At 37.3% G+C, this 13390-nt stretch overlaps 1 protein-coding gene across 14 annotated transcripts in view; it reads right to left on the bottom strand.

Annotated features, from left to right (window-relative positions):
- Positions 1–5783: 5783 nt before the first annotated feature.
- Positions 5784–13390, bottom strand: part of ADGRL2 (adhesion G protein-coupled receptor L2) — a 206292-nt gene continuing 198685 nt past the window's right edge. For 8 of the 14 annotated variants that reach the window (XM_062191614.1, XM_062191619.1, XM_062191617.1 and 5 more), the window contains 2 exons: positions 13005–13101; positions 5784–7815 (listed from right to left, as the gene is read on the bottom strand). In XM_062191614.1, coding sequence (XP_062047598.1) covers positions 7061–7815; positions 13005–13101 — 852 coding nt within the window. In that variant the 3' untranslated portion in view covers positions 5784–7060. Of the gene's footprint in view, positions 7816–10887; positions 10971–11198; positions 11328–13004; positions 13102–13390 lie in introns of those variants that run through there. The other 6 variants (XM_062191623.1, XM_062191625.1, XM_062191624.1 and 3 more) reach the window with 4 other exon arrangements.

The raw sequence follows: 13390 nt of genomic DNA, 5'->3' as shown, positions 1-13390 counted from the left end.
CTGGCTCCTGCCATCGGATCAGCGCGTTGTGCCGGCCGCAGCGCGCCTACCGCGGCGGCCATTGGAGGGTGAACCAACGGCAAAAGGAAGACCTTTCTCTCTGTCTCTCTCTCTCACTGTCCACTCTGCCTATCAAAAAATAAAAAAAATTAAATAAACATAAAAAATCAGAAGAAAATCAAGAAAGAAAAAAACTTCAAGGGAAAGTGTAGAGGGGAGAAAGTGAAGAAGGATGGGAGGCAGGCAGGAGTTGGAGACAGAAGTGCAGGACACCCAACAAGCCCTGCCCATGCACTCAGGTCAGGAGAGATGGTGCCGGCACTGGGGAGGCCCCCAGTGTACCCGGAGGCCAATCCTTGACTCTTCCTTGACTTCTGTGTCTCCAGGCCCAGCTACGCAAAGAGCTGTCTCCAAAGAGCCCGTGCCCATGGCTTTCTGGTGCCAACTGGGACAACGTTAAGAATTGAAACTGTCATAAAGGTCAGTCTACCGTCTTAGGGAACCACACTTTCAACAACCTGCTCCCCAGGGACCCCCAAACAGCTTGCCCTTCTGGATTGCCCTCCACCTTAACCATTAATTCTAGAAAGCTACAGAATCCATTTTTGAAAAAAAAAAGTATTAATTAAGTCCAAACTCTTCACTTTTGGCCCAGTGTTAAAGACAGAGCTAGATTACAAACTTTAAATGCTGTAAAAGCTGAAATACACCCGTCATGTAATGAAAGAGTATTTAGTTTTTAAAAGAGTATAAGGAAATTCTGTAACATTTTGATTTTTCACATGGCTTTTCTGCTACCACAGCTCAGTTGTGCAGGGAAATAAAAAACAAGTAGTGCGATGAATTGATTCTCCTTTTTTTTTCCAGTTTGTGGTGCCACTGCCAACTGAGTAAGTCAGTATTTTCATTTTACTGGTCAGTTACAGATCAGAAATTAGGGTCTTAAATCAAATCTTTGGACTTTCTCCCCAGTACAACTCCCCCAAGATGAGTTTTAAGTATCTCCAAAGGGGACGAACGGTAACTGATTCACATTGGACTCCCACCTTGCCAATGGCTTCACTGCTGCTAACAGTTGATCTGCTGGAGGTAAAACAGATGACCTTTTACCAGGGCTTCGTCTGAAAACTTTAAATTGACTTCTTTACAGTCCTATAGACTCAATAGCATCATCAGCAACCAAACCCTTCTAGGACTACCAGCACAGAAAGAATCCACCATGTGTAAGGAATGTTCTTGGATCTCCAGCTGAAACCAGAGGTGACACATGGTTCAATGTGCACACTCTGGCATCAAAAAAGACATCTTTGCAGTGCAGGTGCTGTCACTCACCAGCTGGGAGACCCTGAGCAAATGATTTTTCTTTTCAAAAGCAGATAATGAGCACCATCCCCAGAGGATTGTTGAGAGGATTAAGTGCAAAAAAGCACATAACACTTAGTACAGAGCCTGGCATATACTTAATCTATTAAGAGATAGGTACTTGCGGTTTTATTCCTGTTGCAATACATAAACTGAATGGAACAAAACCATTTGGTCTACCTTTAAAATATCAGACAGCAATTCTTGTTTTGTAGCTCTTTTATTAGACTATTAGAAGAATTTACTGTATGCAAGCATGATGTTTTGGTTTAAAAGCCACCTATTAAGATTGATATTTCAGCTGAAAAACAGAAATGAATTTTTCATCTAATCAATATCTCTGATTTGTATCATTATTGTTCCTGGGTGGTTTTATATAGTAGCTGTCAGTCTTTTTAAGAGATCATCAAAAGATCATTTTTGCCTAATAAAATCAAAGAAGAAAGCCATGTTGCTGTGACTGCCAAAATGCTTTTGAGAACGCTTAGTTGACATACAACACTTCTGGAAAACTCACTATAGAAACTACTCATACACTGATCACTCATCACTAGTCTCTTATGCACATGTAACCTTGACTTGCTTAAATCACCTGGGTATGGTGAGCACTGGTTTGGATCTTGGCAGCTCTGCTTCTGATCCAGATCCCCACTAATGCACCTGAGAAGGCAGCAGCAGTACTTTGGGCCCCTGCCACCACATGGGAGACTTGGATGGAGTTCCTGGCTCTTGCTCTAGCCTGGCCCAGCCCTGGCCAATGCAGCCGCTTGGGAAATAAGTCAACAGATGGAAGATTTTCTGTCTCGAACAAAAACATTTTTTTTTTTTAAAAAAAAGATTAACGATGTATTTTAAAACATTTCTGAGTTTGAGTTTTTCAGCTTCAATAAGTGTTTTCTCTAGTAGGTTAAGATTTTGGGGAGCTCAACTGTATTAGGTTTCCTATTTTATTTCATACAGTGATCTGTAATGTTAAATGCCAGTATACCTACAAGTACTTGAGAAAAATTCCACCAGTAAAACAACAGGCTTTAAAAACCAAATTGGCCTCTGAAGGTTTCTGAGAACCCCCCCCCCCCCCCCCCCCCCGACTTGGTGAATAATAATGGCACCAGGACAGGAATGAAGACTCCAGAGAAGCCTTGGTGAGAGATGAGGAGTAGGCTATTGACAGTATTTGAAAAATGCTTCTAAGACATTTAATTAGCCAAACTATATGGTACACTTAAGAGCTTATTATCAATGCCCTTTGGCGGAGGTAAGTTACAGTGACCTTGAAAGCGCATTGGCCACAGTGTCTGGAAACAGACTTGAACAATTTCCAGGATATCTGTTTTGTCCCATAAGTTTTGCAACAAAGCACAAGCAATGAAAGGAGTCTTCAAAAAGTTCACGGAAAGTGCATATTACCAAAAAACAAAAACAAAAACAAAAACTGCATGAATTTCAAATTCTTTTTGTGCCAGAATAAACAACTTTTAATTCTATTTCCCATGAACTTTTTGAAGTACTCCCAAGAACTTTTTGTGATATCTTTCTTAAACATTCAAATTTGTCTGCTTGGTGCATTTAGCTAACATTATGTGCCTGCAATCATTTGGAGAAAGAATAAAATTGACGTAACAGAAAATCCTCTTTCCAAGCCATTCAAATGATAATTCCGACTGTCAGGAATCAATCTCCAAATCCGCCACCACTCACTCACTCTGGAGCACGAAGGCTTCCTGTCTGCCGGGATGAGCTATTTAAAGACGACTCACAATCAACCTGTTCACTAGCAGGGAGCAGGTGATGCAGCGTTTTCACCAAGAGGAATACTAATTTTATTGGCCTGTGAAGCAATTCTATTTTTAACATGCCAGTAACTTTTACTCATACTGATGTGTGAGATTTACTGCATGGAAAGAGAATGACTGGGAACACAGAATTGCGTGAATTCTTGGTACCAATTCCTATTTGTAAAATACTGCAGGGAGTACTGTCCTGAAAGAGAATCCGTCTCAAGAAAATATGCAGAGCTGTTTTCATTTCAAATTCAACCAGTATGCACTTTCCAGTTTTTTTTACTTAAAAAGTTGTGACTATAATAGCATTTTACTGACTTTAAATTTTTCACAAATTCCCCCATCCCACAAAAGCATGTTAGAGGTCAGTTTTAAGTCTGGAGTTTAAAGTTGAATTGATGGAAAAATGCATTTTCACTTTTTTCATTTAACTAAATACATAATGCATCCTGAATAAAGTCAAAAAACAAGTGTGCAGTGAACCCTCCTCTTGGAATTTGGCAATGATTTGTGAATGTTCCTATTCTCTTTTTTGGGGGGAGAGGAAGAGTGTTAATTTTCTGTCAAATAATTGTGGCTAATAACTAAGTGTAACTGACTATCACATGTGGATAATCTAGAGTTGACATATTTAAGTGGTTTATAGAGTTGTATGAATTCTCTTTCACAGAAATTATTGTAAGACTCTAAGGTCAACATATACAGATGTATAAACTACAAATCTGCAAACTAAGCAAACAGAAACCTTTTTTTTTTTTTAAAGATCTATCTGGACAACATGTATCAAGTCACATCTAAAGTAAACTGACATTTACATCTTTACTATTAACAGATCAGGGGAGTACAATGTCCTTGAGAAGAACTGTAACAATGGGATTTTATGACTTCACCGTTGTTACTAGCACAAAGAAACAATCAAGGACATGGAAACTGTCTAGGTAAAGGCTGGGTAGAAACTGAGCAAAAACAGAAGTGAATCAGCATTAAAAAGATTGTCTGGAGATTAATAATTTTAAGCCAAAGAAACTATCATGTACAAGTCTCCTAGATGGAATTTAAAGCAATATTCATATATATATATATTTTTTTTTTAACAAGAAAACTTTTTTTTAAAAAAATGTTTCTTCTTTTGCTAGCAAAGAAGGCTAACTTCCAATTGTGTTCTGTGGGATGATGATTCATAAATTACTTTTTCTAAAAAGAACATTAACCAGTTAGATATCATGTACATGTTCACATTGTATGGCAGTGTGGAGAACTGACTCAAGAAAGAAACAGGACTAATTAAATAATCAAGGCTATTTTTCTTTCTTTCCTTCCTTTTAAAAATCCATTACTGAACCAGCCTACCCCTAGTTAGCTGATGTACTGGGAAATATGCAGCACATAGTACTGTGTAGCTCGAAACATTAAAAAGTGTTAACAATATAGACAATTAAAATGTAATACCCACTGTTAGCAAATGAGCTTTTGTAAATTTTCTATCTATCATCTATGCACACACACACAAGTATCTTTTTCAGGATTGCTGTTAAATCTGGACCTTCAATTTCTAATCAAGTTGTTAGGCAGGAATTGTTAGGTGTGCCCCTCCATTTTTACCTTATTCAATGTTTCATATGTTTCATTATTTAGAGTCTATCTCACTATATCCACATTTAGATACAGGAATACATACTTTAAAAAACAATTCCCCTTACTTTTAAGATTTCAATAGACATGACTAAGCGTATGGAAGAGTGATTTTTCTGGGGCAGCGTTTTGGCGTAGTAGGCAAAGCTGCCGTGTATGATGCTGGCATCCCAGATAGGCATCAGTTTGAGTCCAGGCTGCTCCACTTCCGGTCCAGCTCCCCGCTAGTGGCCTGGGAAAGCAGCAGAAGATGGTACAAGTGCTTGAGACCCTGCACCCACATGGGAGATCGGGATGAAGCTCCTGGCTCCTCTCTTCTGGCTTCAGTCAGCCCTGGCTGTAGCAGCCATCTCTCTGCCTCTTTTTCTCTTACTCTTTCAAATAAATAAATCTTAAAAAAAAAAAAAAAAGTGACTTCTGACTTAGTGGCAGCATTTGACAGAACCACTAAGCTTTAGAAGAATCTGGTATAAATGGTTATGATATAAACAGGAAAAATCTACTTGTTGAAATTGAAGGATATGACTTCTGAACTTGAAGTTAAACCTTTCCACGATAATGGTTGTTCTCAGTCGTCTATAGGGATACTTATAGTCCTCAAATAGTAAAATCTTCAACTAGTATGTTTTAGGAATTTCTACTAAATGCTACTGAAAAATTAATTTAAAAAAATGTTATTCTTATGATGTCCAAATTTGATGGTAGAATTTTCAACTCTTCACCTTTAAAAACATTTTTTTTAAAGTTCTATGCAAGGCAACTAAGATACCCTCAGAACGTTTTCCTACTGAAGCTTATGTGTGAGGTTTCATGCATATGTAATGATTAATTAGAATACAAATATTACGTTCTTTTCAGTACAAAGGATAAGCAGGCAACTGCACCCATCCTGTCATGTGTCCATGGTCACAGTATGAGGTTACCTACCTCAGGGGGAGAGAGAATGGGGGAGGAGCCAGGTGTTAAAGCCACTTAGGTATCATACATAAAAGTGCACATGTGAACTACTTGAAAAAATTCACATTTATTTACTGTCAAACCGTGTTAAACTTTACACTGGATATTAGTGATGGGCTCATTATTAACAGGTTTACACAAAGGGATGAAAAGAAAAGCAGAATTTTGCTGAAACAATTTACATTTCATTAGAACTTTATCATAAAATAAATTAATTACTAAATATAGGCAGAAGGAATATGGAAGAGTAATATTTATGTTTTATTTTTATTTTTTAAAAAAGAGTAGGCACCTTTTGTTCACTAGAAAGTTTGTGAGAAGTGCCTCGTGCCCTCTTCGCCCTCTGTTCCAGAACAAACAGCGGGTGACACACAACCTTCTCTGGATTTCACCACATTCGTGCAAGGCAGAGCATTGACTGGCTTCACAGAGTTTCCTCCCCATAAAACACGCTCTTTTGGCAATAAGAAATTTCAATGTAAGAATAAGGACTAACTTGTCAAAGCAGAACACCGTCTACAGCGGAAAGGAAGTGAAAATGGGTAGAACTTACCATGACAAAGTGTGAGGAAAAACATTTCATAACATGTGTGCAACCAAGAGCTTTTCACAATATTTTCTTCAAACTCTTTAAAATTATTTTAATGACAATTATATTTCAGTTGGACACAAATGTATTTATTTTACCCTAGCAATAGAACAAAATATAATTTCTTTAGCCATTTTTCATGAGAATAGTTCATTGTACAGTTGAGGAAACATATGAAATAAGGCCTGTGGCTTGATTGCTAGTGGTTAAACATGTTTTCAATCTTTGCCTTAATGTAAAAGATTTGCAGTGAACTGCAAAACTGACGCAGAATATCTCTCCTGCTTTTCCAAGTCTTGTCAGGAACAGTAAGGTACAGTAAATTTGTCCCACAGGATATTAAAGCCTGCGTCTTGTATATAATACAATGCAGGCCTACAAAAACGGTGCAGCCATATTTACAAACTTAGTTCACAAACTGCTGCAGTAAAATGGCTGAACAGTTCTGCTTTGCTTGCTTCACAATTCCTCTAAACAGCAGCAGAATCTTAAAATACCTGGTTGGCATCTCTTTTTTCTCTGTAACAAATATCTCATTTTAGTATACTCTGTGTATATACAAAGTTTCTGTATGTTTTATAAAAATTCACAGAACTGCAAGGTTCAGTCATCTGTTTTACACCGAAGAACCACAGGTCCGCCAAGCCGTGTGTCTGAGGGAGCTGCATGAGGCCATTGGAGTCTGTCTCTACTTGTTAACACTTGCATGTGGCCTTGGCATTCCTTAGCTGTACTATCACAGACTCGTCACCAGCTGCATCTGTCCTTCTCTAACATCTCCTTCCGGAATACACCCTTCTTTGTTAATGGGGATGATGTACCCATCGCTGTTGCCCCTGCTGATCTGGTAGCACATCTGAAGCGGGTGGCCAGCTCCAAGATTGGGCATGCTCTTGTAGTAAATGTCCTCGTTCTCACTCCTCCGGGAGGGAGAGAGGTCCTCTTCCATGTCGGGGCTGCTCTCCGGATAGGGAGAGTCTCTGAGGTTGGGCATGCTTGTGTACAGAGAGTCTCTGTTGGGGGACTGCAGGCGATCGTCGGCCTCGGCGCTCAGCTGGGACACGTAGCTGTCAGTCCCCTCGGGCTTCACTTTCTTCTGCGGTTGGTACAGGAGGGAGTGAGTCCGCTGGGGAATGAGCGGCGCCTCGAGTTCTTTGTGATGGAGCTCCAGTCCGGGGTTGTCGCCGTGCATTAAAGACGCCGCATCGGCCACGATAGCATCGTCTTCGCTGCTGCTGCCGCCGATGACAGGTTTGACTGGGAGGGTGAGCTCGAGGTTGTGAGTCTTGCTGCTGCCCCGCAGGTTGTTGTGCACTAACTCTGAAATGATCATTTTCTCAAAAGCAGTATCATTCAGACTTAGTCCACAGTCCACGACTTGCACGCCGTCGTGATAGTCCCCCTTGCGCAGGGAGTAGCTGTTGTTGAAATTACCATTTAGCGGTAGAGTATCCATGGCACTTGTATCCCTGGCATTGTTCAGTGAATGTCCTGCAACGGAAAACATGGCGTTACCGTTACCGCCTCTGCTCCTTCCTAAAGCAACTATATTCTTTTGTACAAAACTGTTTAATGTCGTTCAGGACAAAATTGTTTTTGGAAGTTAACACTTGGACAGAGTGCCAGGCTTTCCCATTCCCGCATTCCCACCTGTAAATAGTGGTGACCCCTTAGGTAACAGGAAAAAGTGCGAAAAGAAAGTAATACTGTTTTCCAGGGATGGAAAATGGCATACAAAATATTTCTCATTTTGGGGAGACAGCAGTTTTATGCATCACTTTTTCAGTCAAATCTCTGACATTCTTACAAACAAGACTTCACTCCATGCCCTTGCATAGGTAATGCAAAGCAATTCTGTAGTGACATTTACATTTTAAAGTACAAGACTATGGTTTATAAAAATAAAATTAAACAGAATTTGTCCTAAACAACACTAAATTAAAAAAGGAATAAGTCACATACAAAAACCAAAAGGCAAATGTACAACATAAACCCACAAAACTTGCAAGCAACTTTTTAAAACAACATTCTAACATTTCCTTTTTTCTGGAGATGGAGTAAAAAAAAGAATGAAAAAATGGACAGATACAAAGAATTCATGATAAACAAAGACAGCCATCTCTCACACTGACCGGACCAGGGGCCCACAAGCACCATCCAACAACACGACAGACAGCAGGTGGAATGACTCACTTTGGACAACTCACATCATGTCTGTCTGCTCAGGCTATCTGGCCTAAGAGTAGCTGATATATAAAAGAAAGTAAAATGATTTATTGTAACATGATGAAGAATTTCTAAGCTTCTCAGCAACTTAGTCAGAGCAAGGGTTCAACAAATTAGATTACCAGCAATAGCAGCCTTTTTGTTTTTCATTCAGTATTTCTCATCATTTTGACTTCTTTTGGCACTGATCATAGTCTCTCTAAGAGCAATGGCCCCAGGCTTCTAGTGGTCAAAGTTTGCCTGCAGCCCTGCAGTCTGCATCAGTCACAGTGACAGCACGGAATGAACCAGCAGAGTCTACTGTAAGGATTGGCCCATTGACATTGTGGGCATGGAGGTCAAACGCAGAAATGTTAGAGATTTCTTAAGTATGGGTCACGGAAAATTAAACCAAGAATAAGTAGTAACTATGGAATGGGAGAAGGGTGTCAGCCTTGGCTAGCACATTTTTGTTTCTAAAGGAATGAAAGATTGGATAAGTCTGCTGAAGATATGAAAAGAGGTTTAGGAGGAAAAAAAAAAAAACAAAGCATGGCAACATGCTGTATTTCATTCAGGATTTATTTTCTACAGACACAGAAACATGTAAACTAAGACATCACAGTGCTTCTCAAGCAAATGAAAAAAAAAAAAAGTCTTAGAAAAAATTAAATGACCTGTACCATGGAAAGTTAGGTTAGGTTATTCATTCTCAAAATCCTAGGGAAAAAAAAAAAATCACTTGTCTACAGATAGGTCTGTAAAAAAAAAAAAAAGAATGAAATGATATTATTGAAATGAAACTGACCACTGTGAGGCTGCTGCATTGTATGCAAGGCTTGGAGGAGTTTAGAAAAAACTTTAATTCTTGGGAAAAAATAGGAAATTTCCTTTTTAGTTGTTACTCCTTTTAAATCTGCAGATATCCTAGAAAACAAAATTTCTTTCAAAAAAACTCTGTACTGTATTGTACAAACTTCATGAGTAATAAATACCTGATACTTCTGGGATAAATTAGCAGAAAATGAGAAAATTGGGGGTGGTGGGGTTATATCTGTAGGTGACTCATATTATTTTAAAAATTCTGCCTCAACCTTTACATTTCAAGAATTGACAATTCAACTTGTATTATGCTCCATGTAAAACAAAATGAACTTGTGAGAGCATCTCTAAGGCTCCCTTTAGCTTGGGTGACACAACTCTCTGGCTTCATGAAGTCATAGAAGTGCCATGCCCTCTATTTATAAAATGAGTTCTACCACTGGAAAACACTTGGCATTTTAAGTAAAAGGAGGTTCATGGGCAACACATTAGCATTTGTTTCCTCTGTAGAGGTTCCATCTTTTCAAACATTTCTTTTGATCATTGCTTCATAAAAATAAAAATGTATGTGGACGTAATCCAAAAGTTGTTTTCTATGATATACTGCAGATTTAAGCCATCTTTGACTGGTTTTGAAGAGGCATCTTTTCTGCCCAAGTTCAGGTAATTCACTTGAAGACTTTCCATAGCCTGTAGCAAGATTACTGTGGGAATGCAGAAATGATAAGTCAATTATTAAAGCATTTTGGCTGGCAGTACTTCAGGCTTTACAGAGCAAATTATTTCAGCATTGCATATACTTTAAATCTGGACAGCATTTGCTACAGAGCTTGATTACAAACAAAAAGCAGTACGGATGGATGTACTGATAGAATTTGGTGACATTTTAGTTGCAAATTGTGAACCACTTGCCCGCTGAGTCTACTTCATGACTGCTAGTTATGTTTTAATTGTGCCCGTTAAAAATCATGCTGAAAAAATTTACATTTGATAGGCAAAGTTAAGTTTTACTCCCATACTTGTCTCTCTGTAGGTTGCTAGAGGAAAGCATAAGGAAAGTAAGAAAACAAGAGAATGAAAAGAGAAGCTGCAGTTACGTTAAAAAAGAACTTTAAGGAAAAAACCGGAAACAAAGTTTTGTGTTTAATTTGGTGGCAAATATTAATAACATAAAGATTATATGCTAGCATTAATTTTGTGACAGCATTTACCAAAATCTTGAAAATTCTGTAACTATATGCTTTTTTAAATAAGTTATTAGGAAACATAGTCAACAGAATGGGTTAGTGACAATTTCGCCCCCTCCCCCGATTAAAAACTACAAGTATAAACTAATATCCACTTTATTCCCAAATTTTTCTTAAAAAAAAAAACTACCATAAAGCTGCACTATACTATAGTTTGGTCATATCGAGAACGCTGGACATAGATTTCTATACCTAGGCATCCAAATTATCATTAGCTAATTCATTCCAGAAGCAAATTTTGTCAGCAAGCTTTAGAGTCAACTGAATAGTACATTATATAGATAGGATACCTCTAAATGATATAAATCTTGAAGATGGGCTCTCGGACCATGTGATGTCAGTCCTGTAATAATATATTAAGATTTATGCCACCTGTGTTAAAAACATGGATAATTATTGTAAATACTATCATGGCTGAGCTTTTACTATAATATAGTGCAGTTTTAGAAGCCTGGCATGGGCAATACCACAATTTTCTTTATTTGAGAAATTAAGGATGTAATATAAACATATGGCAAGTTGACTCTTAGAAACTGGGCACAGATCAGAGCTCTGTTCAGCCGCGAAGAAGGGTAGCTGTATTTGTGAGTATAAGCACACCTGGTGAGTTAAATGCAGGAGCTGAAGGGGCGTTACATACAACTGTTTCAGCGAGCAATGTGTTATAGGGGTTGTTAGTGCCGTGGGGTCGAAGAAGAGGGTTTGTTAGTAGGTAATTGCCAGTCATTCCTAAAGCAAAAAAACAAAACAAAACAAAACAGAAAAAATACATCAGTCCTCTTATTTAAGTGTCACAGTTGCAGTAAAGATTCTTTTTTTTTCTGTTGTCATTTTGGTATTCATCGAGGGTAGTGGACGGGTTGGCAATGGAAAATGTGCTGAAATTTTCTGACTGTATTTGAACGACTAATTTGAAGGAGAAAGGGGAGAGGGAAGTTAAATTTCAGTAATTCACAGGTGCTTTCTAAGTCCCCCAAGTAAACACCTGCTAAGATGACATTTACTAATTTATACAAAATCACTGTTAAACAAAAATGGCAACTAAATGCACAGAGATCAACATTGTATTTCAAGATGTTACTGCATAATATAAAAAACAACCACTGAAGCCCAGTAGAGCGCTTTTCAAACTTTCAGAATTTACAGGTGTGAGATTATCCCTCATGAAAACATCTGTGTTAATACCAACTTTGAAACAAGCAGGAGGCAAAACAACTTTCACAAACAGGTAAAAAGTATGACACATTGCAAAAAGCTTCTCTTAGTAAATGCAAAAGCACACATGCCAAGAAAAAAACTGTAAAGAATTATTAGACCATTCACAAATTCTGCATAAGAATTCTCATTCTGTAATCTTATTTGCCAGGTTTCAAAAGTGAATCACTGAATAATTCATTTACTTTTTGATAGACATCTTAAAAGAATTAGGTAAAACATCCAAGCCATGGAATAAACACACATTTCACTCATTCTAATTGACAAAGTACAAACCTTTCAATACTTATCAATCATGTTTTGCATCACTAATGTAATGACTAAAAATATTTTTAAAAATTCAGTTTGATTTTGATGCCACACATACTTCTTTTTACATTGCAAGCCGGTTTATCAGAACAATGTCAACAATTAAAGATGTCTAATATTTCATCATGACAAATTCTAGCTTATATTATAAATCAGAACATCAAAACTGAAAATATGGGATAAATTACCTTTCTAAGCATCTACACAATGACATGTAATTACTTTACACTGAATTAACATTTACTAAGCTTGTGTGTACATGGATGGATGCTCTTGCTAAATTATTTTACTTCCCAGCATACTTTAAATAAGAATTATATGGATTTGTATGATAAATCACTATAGACATGTCAAACAATACCCAAAAATTACTTCGTAAACTTTTAATGTATTTTAATTCTGCTTGTTTACTATAAATATTTATGGCACTTTTTACTTTTTTGGAAAAAATGTTAAACAGAAGAAGTTTAAAAAACAAGTATTTTAACTACAAAACTGTTTTTTACGTGACTAGTAGGTGTTCTAATTATGTCAATGTTTCAAGAAGAAAGCTTTCATGGAAGTCTTGGATAGAAAGGATAATTTGTACTCACTGGGAAAACATTTTAATGAGTGGCAATGTATATTTTCAAGAATTACATTTTTTAGCCTTACTCTGTTAATATGGAGTTTAATATTACATTTTCTGTATTAAATTATTGAATAAGAGGAAATTATATGTATTCTTAATAAATGATGGTTAAAAACTGACTCAACAGGTTTAAGAAGCTGTGATATAAAACCTTGAGAGAAAAGTCCAACATTTTCTCTAGAACTGTTACTTGTAAATTGGCAAAAATTACAAGATGTCTACTGTAAACTCAAATTTTCCTAAAAACTGACCTTGATTAAGTGTTGAAGTGCTATTGATGTCACCTGAGATAAAAGAAGATTCAGACTGTTTTCTCACAGTGTCATTCCACATCCTTCTTATACGACTCTATTAATATAAAATAGCAAGACAGATATGTTACGTTAGTTTTCCCAAGCTTACCTTCTTTAAAGACACCAAAACAATTTGTGCAGGATTATCCGTTGTCCTTTTAAAGAATGTGTGTAGTCTCTGGTCTACAACTTAGGAAGTTTATACTGCTCTGTGGCTTCTTTACTAAGGAGTATTTAATCTTCAACTCTCAAACACATGTTATTTTATTGTTTTGTTTTTTTTTTAAACAGTGAGGATAACCGATTATTCAACAAATGTTTGCTGAGTGTTCACTGTCAGTCTG

Source organism: Lepus europaeus, chromosome 5, assembly GCF_033115175.1.
Source record: "Lepus europaeus isolate LE1 chromosome 5, mLepTim1.pri, whole genome shotgun sequence".
Classification (NCBI taxonomy): domain Eukaryota; kingdom Metazoa; phylum Chordata; class Mammalia; order Lagomorpha; family Leporidae; genus Lepus; species Lepus europaeus.
The sequence above is the reverse complement of the archived record's forward strand: the minus strand, read 5'-3'. Positions and strand labels throughout refer to the sequence as shown.